At 39.1% G+C, this 13154-nt stretch overlaps 1 protein-coding gene across 1 annotated transcript in view; it reads left to right on the forward strand.

Annotated features, from left to right (window-relative positions):
• The window catches only part of Stk26 (serine/threonine kinase 26), a 67341-nt gene that overhangs the window by 41117 nt on the left and 13070 nt on the right, over positions 1 to 13154 (forward strand). The window contains exons 5-6 of the mRNA XM_021152903.2: positions 3349 to 3579; positions 12597 to 12653. Of these exons, the coding sequence (XP_021008562.1) occupies positions 3349 to 3579; positions 12597 to 12653 (288 nt within the window). The remainder of the gene's footprint in view (positions 1 to 3348; positions 3580 to 12596; positions 12654 to 13154) is intronic.

A 13154-nucleotide genomic window follows, 5' to 3' on the forward strand; every position in this document is an offset into this window, starting at 1 on the left:
AGTTTCCTTAAAATGTGACTTGCTTTTTAAATCTATGATTTACATATTTGCAGAAGCCTATTTATTACAGAAAGCAGGGAGCAGCTGTGTCCTCCCTAGGGTTAATAGCTTCAGTTAAAATCTTTTAAAACACCAATTAAGAAGAGTGGAATTTAATTTCTGTTTCTTAACAAGAGAAGATTCTTATTAGTAAGTTAGCTAATAGTATACTCCTCAAACTGTATTATTAGAAGGTACATCAAATATGTATTCCTTATCAAGTTTGTATTTCCAAAGTTCAGAAGTATTTTATAGGTATATTACGAAAGTCTGAGGAGGAGCTTCATTGGTACAGTGCTAACTCTGCAAGCAGGAGAACCTGAGTTTGGTCCTCAGAACTCATGTCAAAGCTGAGCCAGCTGGATGTATGCTTGTAATCTTTGTGCTGGTCTCCTAACCTACTAGGTGAGCCTCGTGTCTCAGTGAGAGACTTAAAAAATCAAGTTGGGGACCAACAAGTTAGCTTAACAGATAAAATGGCTGCCATGTAAGTCTGGTGACCTGAGCTCATCCTTGGAAGCCACATCAAAATGGAAGGAGAGAAGTACTCTACAAATGTTGTCCTCTGACTTCCAAACATGCACTGTGGTACATGTGTCAGGCCTGATGATGATGATGATGGTGATGGTGGTGGTGGTGGTGGTGGTGGTGGTGGTGATGGTGGTGGTGGTGGTGATGGTGGTGGTAGTGATGGTAGTGGTGGTGGTGGTGGTGATGGTGGTGGTGGTGCTGGTGGTGGTGATTTTTCAGACTTCAAAACACAAATTAAGTTGGGAAGCTCCTGAAGAATGACACCCAAGGCTTCCCTCTCGCCTCCTTATATTGGTACACACACACATGCATATGTACCTGTACTCAAAGGTGAATTCACATCCATCCACATACATGTACACATATACACTCCAAAAGACAGAAAACAAAAACTTGACATTGAATATTTCCCAGTCCTCTGCAGTTAGGCAATTATAGAGAGGTGAACTAACCACCATATTATTTCATGCCTATTTTCACCACAAGCTACTACAAAGAGAAACATTATCCCATGAGGTAGGAAGAGGTAACTGTGGGTTAGCCACCATATATATGATAGTAATCACAGAACAGTGTTGGTAGAAGGCACCACCAATGGAGCTGTGCCAGGCTAAACTAAAGCTAAACTAAAGCTGGATAGGGATGCACACTTATCTTGAACTAGAGAAAAAGACTGAAATAGAAAGTGTATCTCCAAAAAAAGAAAATTAAGCCCAACCAAGGAGAATAGCCAAGGTTTCGAGGCTAAATGGGTCATGTTTTAATTGTATTTTAGGTAAGATCAGAAAGAGAAGGCCACCAAATTCAATTGCAGGACAAAGAACTTGATAGGGAAACTTCCATGGCTACTTTGTCTAAAAATGAGGTGAAACACTAAGGATATGAAGATGCTGTAATTCTCTCCTGAAATTCAGGTTAAGACAGAACTTGGGGAAATTGTTGTAAATGAACTTTAGGTTTTGGTTTAGTTGACAAGTTTGATTGACTAGAATCAGATAGCATCCTTTTATGTTTTAAAGAAGCTCAAAGTAAAGTATTAGCCTAGCAGAGCCCTCAAGTGTACTTTAATAATGTTCCATTTGGAAGGTTTTGATCAGCAGTGTCTTCACTCTTTAGCAATATTAATGAGAATATAAAAGGTTGTCTTATGGACGTCATCTTTTGAGGCAAAATCTGTATCATGACGGTCAGTACGTTTAGACATTTAAGTTATGCTGATGCACATGTTTCTGCTTAATTCTAGATTTTTTGTATTATCTAATTCTAGTTCCCTTCTGTAAGGTAACTTGGGGTTTGGTTTGGTTTGGTTTGGTTTTGTTTGGTTTGGTTTGGTTTGGTTTGGTTTGGTTTGGTTTGGTTTGGTTTGGTTTGGTTTTTCCAGACAGGGTTTCTCTGTATAGCTCTGGATGTTCTGGAATTCACTCTGTAGACCAGGCTGACCTTGAACTCAGAAATCCACCTGCCTCTGCCTCCCAATTGCTGAGATTAAAGGCATGTACCACCACTGCCTGGCGGGATATCTTTTATATTTTTAAAAAGTATTGTAATTGTACACATATTGGGTGTTAGGTGATAATATGGTACACACATAATAGTATGTAACAGTCAACATGAGGTAGTTAATATTGATACCTCCTGAAATATAAAAAATGAGGACACATAACAGTTGTACATTGTTGTGTGGTATGATATAATATCTCCTGTCTGTGTACTGTATGTGTAGGGCATATCAGAGTGATTAACAGTCCTATCTCTTTATCATTACTGTGTGTTTGGAGACCTTGAGATTGAGTTTTTGTTATTCATAAAACAGATTAGCTTATTGTAAACCATAACCCTCCACCCTCACATACCGTACCCTAGAACTTGTAAACTTTTGTCTGCTGTGTTTGGATACCCACCATCCAACTTCTCCTGTGCCCTCCTCCCCCACTCTTCCCAGCCTTTAACAATCATTATTATATATTCCAATTGCCTTCTTAAAACATACTCATATAAAAGTATGCAAAATTTGCCTTTTTGCATCTGTCTTATTTATGTAATACCCTCTAGTCCCATCTATTTTGCTGTATAATACATCATTTTTGATAGCTGAATAATATTCTATTTGTGTATATGTGTGTATGCCACATTTTTGTAATCCATCAGTCTCTTGATGGTATGTAAACTAATTTCATATCTTGGCTATTGTGACTAGTGTAACAACAGGCATGAAGGTAGATGTCTCTGGTAAGGTTCTTTCATTTCCTTAAAAGATAAACTCCAGTGTGTGATACTTTGATCAAATGGTAGATTTCGACTTTTGGTTTTCAGAAGACTCTATAGCAGTTATGACGATTCACATTCGCACTAACTGTGTATAACAATCTCCCTTTCTCTACCTTAACAGCATTTGATAGATTTGGTGAAGGGATAGAAAGTGAAGCTTACATGAAATAGTCTATAGTGTTATCTGATTTGTTTTCCTCTATTTAAAAAGTTTGATTCATGGGCCTGGAGAGATACCTCAAGGATTAAGAGCACTGCAAGAGCTGCTCTTGCTGAGGACACAAGCTCAGTTCCCAGCACCCACCTGACAGCTTACAACAGTCTGTTAGTCCAGTTGAGGGAAATCAATGCCCTCTTTGGGCCTCCACCTGTACCAGACACAAATGTGGTATAGTTGCATTTACATGCATGTAGGCGAATAAAAATAAGCACACATACAAACAAACCTAAAAGAAAAAAATTGATTTACATGATTTAAGTTTTCACTTTTTTTTCCTTTCTTCCCCTTAGAATAATATAGCGGATCCAGAAGAACTGTTCACAAAATTAGAGCGCATTGGAAAAGGCTCCTTTGGAGAAGTTTTCAAAGGAATTGATAACCGTACTCAGCAAGTGGTTGCAATTAAAATCATTGACCTTGAGGAAGCTGAGGATGAAATAGAAGACATCCAACAAGAGATAACTGTTTTGAGTCAGTGCGACAGCTCATATGTAACAAAATACTATGGGTCCTATTTAAAGGTAATGTGCATGCTATATTATTTCATAACTTGCTTTCATTATGTTTTTGAAAGGTGGTATCTTTTTAAGGTACTGCATCTTTAATATTTTAAATAGCAGCTATGGTATTAAGCTTCCTTTGTAAATTTTGCTATTAATTATTGTTATTCTTAAAATCACCATTATTTGGATAGAGAACCCCACTCTATGTGCCACACCTTTCTGGAGCTCACCACAGACCATGTGCTGTGCCTTTATCTTCTTCCCTAGTTTGGGACTACATGAGTGCTGCCCTATACTTCTAATTGACAGAAATCTGCCCACTTCCCACAAAGAGCCACAAGGAGGTGTCGGATAGATTCTTCACCTTCCTTGTCAATGGTAATAGTAATGGGTATTTGAAAACATCCAACCTGAGTATTTAATTTTAAATATTAAACACATGCAGGTATTTATATGTCAATTCTATTTTAGTGAATCTTTTTACACAAAACAAAGAATATCTATTAAAAGAAGTAAAGAGAAGTATATGTTTCCAGGCCTCGAAGCCACCACTACATTCTCTTTTTCATTCTTCTTTTTCATTATGCTTCGTGTTCCCAGAATCTTTTACTTGCACCATCAGAGGCTTTCCACTATGCAGACATCATTAGGATGTGCTGTCAGAGCTTGCTGGCTCATCTTACCCATGGCCAAAGACGGTATCTTGTTTGTTTTTGAGACACAGTCTTACTATGTCGCCCTGGCTCTCCTAGGACTCACTATGTAGACCAGGCTGGCCTTGATCTCACAGATATCAGCCTGCTAGGATTAAAGGCGTGAACCACCAGGCTTAGCTCAAAAGGCAGTGCCTAAAAATAGGAATTGCTAGTCTTTATCCTCTGGGCAAAATCTAGCACCATTTATGGTGTCAGCTAAATTATTGTTAGAGTTAACAGTTAGGTGGAGTCTTTAATAAATAAGCCTTTTTCCTGATTTCAAAATGATAAGAAAGAAACAGAAAGGAAGAAAGGAAGAAAGGAAGAAAGGAAGAAAGGAAGAAAGGAAGAAAGAAAGAAAGAAAGAAAGAAAGAAAGAAAGAAAGAAAGAAAGAAAGAAAGAAAGAAAGAAAAAGAAAGAAAGAAAGAGGAGGGGGTAGGGGTAGAGGGAGGGGAGGGGGAGAGGGAGAGGGCAAGAGGGAAGGAGGGGGGAGGGAGGGAGGGAGGGAGGGAGGGAGGGAGAAAATGAAAGAAAAAGGCCTTTATTTCCAATCCAGTATGAGCCAGCTTGCTTTGTCAGTGGCATAGACCTTGAGCTTTGGGTGGTATTTTGCCATGGTAGAGTGGGTTCATTGCATAGCTTTACCCTAGAGGCAGGAGTTCATATCTGAAGTACAGGCATGTGCAGAAAGGTTTTTCTGCTCTATATGGAAGTCTTGCTTTGTTATGGTGGTGCCTGGGCTATGTGGTTGGATACAATTTAGCAGCCATCAAGACATTTAGGCTCCAGAATGCTTGCTTTCTCTAGTGGTCACAGGCTAGTTAGTGTGTGCAGCACAGGCACACACAGAGAATCTTTAGTTCCAACTGAGTGGGAGCTAGCAGTTCAAGGCAGTGAGCCCACTTGGTAGTGATGTGGATAGATGCAGTACAGGTATAGAGCCTCATAGGGCAACCATTAGCCCAAGGAGGAGCAACTGGCATGCTTTTGGAGAATGGAGACTCCTTTTCCCGGTGACTCAATGGAATCTGCTTCATGTGAGCAAGCATTGCATTGTAGTGCCTGCCCTCTCTGGAGTTCCCTGGGAAGACTGGCTGTTGATCCCTTCATCAGTAATGATGTCCATATCTTCTGGAGCAGTCCACTTGGTTCCTACTGCTTGACGATACTGATAGCCTTCATCTTTCTCCTTAGTTCCTAGCCATCTCTCAGATGCACAGGTATGCCAGGCTCATCACTGATCCTTCCTGTGGAGTGACCCTCCTGCTTGTGTGTTGCTACAGTTAGGGATAGTGAGCTGGTTTTGTTTGAGGTTATGTTCTTTCTCTCTCTCTCTCTCTCTCTCTCTCTCTCTCTCTCTCTCTCTCCTTCCACCCCACCGTGTGTGTGTGTGTGAGAGAGAGAGAGAGAGACAGAGACAGAGACAGAGACAGAGACAGAGGGAGAGGGAGAGACACAGAGGGAGAGACACAGAAAGAGGTAGCAGGGGAGGGACCCGACTAGTATCTTCTATGCCTTCATCTTAGTGTCCTAGATCTCATTGTTTTCTTGATCTTTATATATTTATATTAGCTTACACTATCAAAGAAAAAGATGGTCAATTTTACTAACTTTTTTTTTGCAAAGTCTGTCATATTCTAATATTATAGACATCAGATTAAACAGAGAGAGAATTCGCTATAGAGTGAGTTGTGTAACAGCTAGACACTGTGGCCTATAAATTTCCAGGTGCTGGAGCTATAACATGACCACCATACTCCTTTCTGAAACTACAGAGCATCCATCCCAGTATTACATCAAAAGTACAGATTTTATGGTAAAAGTCTATATACAAAGTTACAGATAAAATGGGCACAAGTATACCTAGCCTAGCATGCTTGTCTGATTGGGTTCCATTCACAAGACTGCAATAAATAAAATCAATCAAAAGCTATGCATTAACAAACACAAGTAAGCAAGTGGTTGCTTGTGTCTCTCTCATCAAGAATGGCATGAAGAAATGACCTTACATAGCAGGTGATAAGGAAGGAAAATTTCATCTAATTTCGGCATTTACTCCTAAGTGTTAGCTGTTAATCATATCTTGCTACATATGAATAATTCTGGTTCTTTGTAGCATTTCTTATTCACTCCTAAGATATCTAACTTAGCAAGCCCTATCCTTTTATGGGAGTCTTTGAGGTTATCTCTCACTCTCAGGATCTTTAGGCTTTCCCACCAGTTCTCACAATGGGTCTGGTTGTAGGCAGCCCTGGGAATATTCTGGTCACATGTGTAATTGCTCTTTCTGGCTTGCTCTTTCTGGATTGATTCCTGGTAATTCCAGACTCTCTCTAGAGCAAACCTGAACCCTTGCTATTTTTAGGCACTTAGATCAGATATGCTATTTTTGGTGGCTGGCTTAAAATATTAAATAAACCCAATTGAAATTCAGTTTTTTAAATATATTTTATTTTACATCAGGAGTACCATGGTGGCAAAGATTTTAGTTGTTACTTAAAGCCTTTGTTTATTCACAGTTCTCTCATAGACAAATGTGCTTCAGCTGCCTGAGTTTTTATTTGTAAAAGATCATATTTTAAGAACACTCCCATCAGCCTAGCCTAAGATAATCCACACACCAGTCATCTAGTAATGACTTCATCTCTCATAAGTGCAAACTAATGCTTGATTTATTTTCCCCTAAATACTGATGGTAAAATGTATTTAGAGCAGCCCATGACAGAAAACTAGTTTTCTAAAGGCTAAAACTGAATTTTTTAAATCACCTTTACCAATTATTTATGGAAGTCCTGTAAAGGTTATTTGAAGAACACGTTTCTTCATGATAAGACTATATAAATGCTGTTATAGGTAAGTGAATATACATATAAAACTTAGAACTCTTCTCTGATTTTAAATTACTTCCTTTGTGTGTGTGTGTAAGAATGATATCCAGAGTTGTCTTTTCTTACCTGGATGCTAATCATAAATTGTCAGTTGCACCCGTGTTATTAAAATTAAATTATCTTGGGGGATGGGGAGAAAGATATACAGAGCATTAAACGTACCACTAAGTTAAATCCTATTCCTTAAAGTATAGTCCAGGTTGGCCTTGAACTTGCAATTCTCCTGCTCTGACCCTGTGCAGTTTTTTTATTACAATTGTGAACCACCCTGGTGAGCTAAGTACTTCACTGAAATTAACCAACTCATTATTTCCCATTTGTATTGTCATACTGTGATTGCGTAGGCATGCATTTTTGTTGTAAACTAAAGCCACATCAAATATAATAGGGTTCTGTTTAATGCAGTCAGCATAACTTAAGACCACATCCTGTTAGTACCATGAGGGAATGGCTTTGTCGACTGACTTAGCTATGTACTGGGGGCCTGTCAGTGCATTTCAGATGGCAGTGGAGTTTGTGAGTCAACTTAATTGAACAAAACGGGATATGGGATTTACACAGGATATCATACATAACCAAGGCTTCACTGTGAGCTAGAGTAAAAGTCACTGCCTTTAAGAGAAAATTATATGTTCTCTAAAACTGTGTGCAGTTGTAGTGATCTCCTTCCGACATGCAAACATTGACTGGGTATTCATTTTGACTGAGCTCACTGTAGAACTCCATCTTTAAAAACAAGAGTAAAAAACCAGATGAACACATCAGTGTGACCACAGTGGTTTCCTTTCCTCTTCGTTCACTGCAGCTTGCCCTGACAAAGTTAGTCTTTATGAAGAGCTCTACAGTCTGCAAGCCCTTTCCTTCTGACTTCATACTAATCGAAGAATCTTTCAGCATCTTCAAATATTTTGTTAGTTTGATGCAAATTTTAAAATGAAGCTCATTCAGACACTGAATAGAATGTGAATCAAGCCTGTATTTGCTGCTGAAGTTGCCTTTTTGCTAAGGGAATATGGTCCCACCCACAGATCCATATATATTACAACCAGTATTGTTTTTTTAAAGAATGAATGAAGTGAAATATTTCAGAGTAAAACCTGTAGCTGTGTGGTCTTTTTTTTTTTTTACCAGAACTTCATGTATGATTGCATCTAGAATGTGTTCAGTGCCTCTGGAATATGGTTTTATTTGAAAATGTGTGCGATGTTTTCTGATAAAGCTTGACAGTCATTTCTTTCTCCATTGTAAAATGTTCTTCTCTCAAAACAAAAGAATAGCTTTAGGCTTAACATAATCCATCTCTAAGAAGCCCCATATTTCCACAGACATGTATTTATTGAATACCCTACTATGGGTATTTTTCTCATTCACTTTATTCTGACAACTCCACAATTCAGCCTTCCTCCTCAGCCCCAGGTATGCGTTTCAATTTTTTTCTCCTGTTACCTACATGTGGTTGACTCTATCAAGTACAGTAACTCTAACACTAGGGAAATAGCATTTGAACTATTTGACATATGACTTTGTGGGACTTGGATTGTAGACAAGGCATTCCCAACTGGAACAAAATTGTGTAGAGGGGATAAAGTTTCAGGCCCCATTCTTCATATGGCTATCTCTACTGTTCTCTGTCATTCTGGAAAATCATTCATGCTACATTTTAAAATCATGATTAAAAATTACACAAACTATTATTTCAGCTGTTTTTCTGTGTTTGTTTTTAACAATGGTTTTATATTTTGAGAAATTAATATATTTTACCTTTCCCCTCCCCCAGTTCCTCCCTTCCTCCCTATCCCTGCTCATCTTCATATTCTTTCTCTTAAAAATAAATACAAAACATGGAGTCCAGTTTGTGTTGGCTGACTACTCCTGAGCATGGCCTCTGCCATGGAGGGTAGTTGATATACTCAGCATCCATTTTAAGTGCTCCATTTTTACATTGTTGCTTAGCCATCACTCTCTATCATTGCCAGCATATCTTTATCAACTGAAACTCTGTACCAACATAGAGTAATTCCCTATTGCTGGATTCCATGGCAACCACTATCCTTGGGGCTATCACTGTGGTCTTGACCACTCTAGGTACAATGGAATCATACAAAATTTACCCTTTTGTAATTGTACCTGCCTTTACAGTTATACATTCTAGCTTATGTCATCAGTGTAATAGGCTATTGGAGTAATAGGCCTCCCAGTCACTTCAACTTGTATACAGTACACATAATCCTCATGGTGTGTGTGTGTGTGTGTGTGTGTGTGTGTGTGTGTGTGTATGTATGTAAGTATGTTTGTGTGTGTGTATGCATGTGCTATAGATATCTTAAGTACTTTTTATATAAGAAAATTCTGACTTTGTAGCACCATTTCTCCCTACTTTGCCCAAGTGTTTGATTTAGTAGCAAATCATTAGAGTCCATATCAAGGGGTAGCACAAAGATGTACTTCCTTGATATTTCTTTTTCTTCTGTGCTCCCTGAGGTCTTGCCCTGGGTCAGGCCTGCTTACCATGAGTCTGGATGTCCAGAACACCCTCCCATGAAACTTGTCTCTAGAAATGGAGTGACCTAAAGAAGGTAGCCATAAAAATCTGTCAAGTCTCCTGGTTGTCTCAAAGTTCCAGTGAGTAGCTTGCTGGCCAGCAGGAAGTCCTATTTTCAGATGTAGAAGTTACTTAGTTGGGACTTGAGCAAACTCAGCCATATAGCCTGCTCTCTAAGGTCACAGCTTAAGGTTTCTCTGCATCCATTTTGGTGACAGTTGGGAAGCTTCCATTTTGAACTGGTACAAACAAAATGTCACACATTGTTTTTTAACTTGAAAAACAGGTGCTTTCGTTCATGCAGAACAGCAAAATAGAAGCATATTTTACAGTGATTTTTTTTTAAATGTCAGGCACACAGGAAGCATTCTGAGTTCACATGATAGAATAGTTAGTTATTAGGAACATGTTTGTGGCAAATGAACAAATCTTAATTTATAACTCATTATAAATTTTTTTCTTCCTCTTGAAAACATGTAAAGATGGATCCCATTTGCAGTTGTCAGAGTTTCAGTGCCCCATTGCTATCCATAAATTCAAGTTACATGAATCACTCTTAAAGCTCTGCTTCCTCCCCCACTACTGTGGGTTTTCATCTCTTTCTTAATGTAGACACGGGACTTTAAGTGCTTTGCTTTCTCAGTTAAAGCTGGATTGCTATGGCAGAACAGAATGGAAGTCAAGATTACTGGAGGGGGTAAATAGGATGGGAGAAATGCTTCCTCATATATCTCCCATATAGAAAGAGCATCAAGAAAAGTATTGATGGGCTGTGCAAGCATCAGGGCCAAAGTTCAGATCCCCACAAGCCACGTATAAGCTGGGTAAATGCTTCTGGCCCTTAATCTCAACCAGCAAGGAACCAGACACAGAACCCCTGGGGCAAGCTAACCAACCAGACTAGCCAAATGGGAAGCTCAAAGTTCAGTGGGAAAAAAAGCTACAAAACCCACCCCTGTCTATATGGCAGAAAGCAATGCAGGAAGCCATCCAATATCCACTTCGGTCTCTACATTCAATATCTGCACATACACAGACATGTGTTCCCAGACACACGGACATAGGCATTATATGATCTTTCAACCTTCCTCATCTCGTGAGTATTCTTGTTTCTGGGAGTCCATTCCCTGCCTTGATAAAGTAAGTCCCAGTCTCACAGGAATGCTGCACATTTTCAACTGAACTCTTAAAATCTGCCCAGAGATCCAGTTATGTTAGATTTTTTTATTTACTCTTTTTTTGACAGTCCAGATTTTATCCCCCTCCAGGTCCACCCTCTGACTGTTCCATAACCAATACCTCCTCCCCCACCCCCATCTCCACGAGGATGTACTCCCTACCCCAGCAGACCTCCCCACTCCCTGGGGCCTCTAGTCTCTTAATGGTTAGGTGTGCCTTCTCTGACTGAGTCCAAACCCTGCAGTCCTCTGCTGTTGAAGGCTAGCAGCATGGGTGGGAGAATGTTGCTCCTACAGGTAGCGCTTTTAAATGATAAAAATAGTCCTTGTGTCATAACTTGAAGCACGGCAGTGACTATATTTCGCCCTACAGAAACGATTAATGTCTCTGAAGCCCTTCATGCTTTCTTAGTATCAATGCCTTTATGTTAAAATTGCCTTCGGAAGCACCGCACCACCTCCCACCCCCGAACATAGACGTTATTTTAATGAGGAAATGCACGCTTCAAAACCTAAATATTTTCCTTGGAAATGGGCTCACAGAACACAATTCATTCATAGTGTGACTGCTGTGAGCCTAGTTAAACCAGCCTTTCCACCTCTCATCAATTCTGTGGTCTCACAACGTTTCAGTGAATACCATTCATGAAGTACTGTAGAGAAAGGAGTAATTCAAGCTATATCTGAAACAAAGAGGAAGTTGGTATTTATTGAAGAAGTTTTATTTGGGGGAAGCTGTTTGGTGCTGGAGCTCAAACCCTTCATGAGGTCTAGGCAAGCACTCCACTAATGAGCTGTTTGCCTACTCATCCAATAGAGTTAGACGTTGTACACACATGTGTGCATGCATGCATGCGTGTGTGCATGCATTTGTTTCATACTGCATTCCTTTATATCTCTTCTATAATCTTTTTTCTTGTTCAGCTTACAACAAAGTTAATTTTATCTGAAGTGGTCATATTAAACTACACACTCTTTTTTTTTTTTTTGAGGGGACAGTTTTGTCGTCGTCGTCCCGCCCCCCCCCCCCCCCGGATTCCATGTGTGTGCAAGAATATCTATCATGGCTAGTAAAAGTTTTAAAATGTACTAAAACAAATGGAACAATGCAAAATGCCTAGTGTCTTCCAACTCTAAAATTACACAGAAATCATTCAAAAATCCCCACCATGTCCATTTTTAATGGAATTATACTTCCCCTTCTTTCTTTCTATTTTTTTATTTAAAGATTTATTTATTTATTATGTATACAACATTTTGCCTGCATATATGCTGCAGGCCAGAAGAGGGCACAAGATCTCATTACAGATGGTTGTGAGCCACCATGTGGTTGCTGGCAATTGAACTCAGGACCTTTGGAAGATCAGCCAGTGCTCTTAGCTGCTGAGCCATCTCACCAGCCCATGCTTTCCCTTCAATACCATTCAAGATAATGACTTAAAGTAATTGTTCACTTTCTGGATTTTATAAAACTTAGTGATAGTTAAATAATGGCATGTACTGCTTGTGTATGGTTAACTGTATTGTTTAGGTAGATTTGAAGAAGGTATAGGCTTGATGTTTCACTCTGTAATTTTCTGTGGAAAGACGATATATATTCTGGGTTCCAAACAACCATGTTAAAGCCTGTATTTTATAACCAGTACACTGGTTACTATGTAAGATCTGCCTAATTCTAGTATGTTATTATGGGCCAGGCATGTAACTATTAAATTTTTTATGTGTTTACAGGGTTCAAAACTATGGATAATAATGGAATACCTAGGTGGAGGTTCAGCATTGGATCTTGTGAGTACTTTGAAATAATTATATATAACACAACACATCTACATAAAGTTATTTAACTCTGTAATTATGTAAGCAGTAGCTTTTGGGCAAACTAACTTATTAAGGTAAGATGTTCAATTTTAACTGTGCTTGGAGGGGGTTTCTACTCTATGTGCACAAACTGTACTACAGGTTAGACCATGCTGCTGACAGTCTTTCGCTATATAAGGAATACAAATGTCTCAGTAAATTAAAGTCCAGAAATTCAGAATGATTGTATGCCAAATCAGTTTGACACTTTTATGCTCTCCTTAATACTGAGTATATTTGGATTTAAAAAAATACATATATGGAATGGAGAGATGACTCACTGATTAAGTACAGTGGCTGTTCTTCCAGAGGACCCAAGTTTGCTTCCCAACACCCATATAACTGTTAATAACTGTCTATAATCCCATTTTCAGGGGATCCAATGCCTTTTTCTGGACTCCACAGACACCAGGCACATAAATGGCACACAGA

The sequence above is a fragment of the Mus caroli genome, unplaced genomic scaffold (assembly GCF_978045245.1).
Source record: "Mus caroli unplaced genomic scaffold, Mus_caroli_1 scaffold_5, whole genome shotgun sequence".
Classification (NCBI taxonomy): Eukaryota; Metazoa; Chordata; class Mammalia; order Rodentia; family Muridae; genus Mus; species Mus caroli.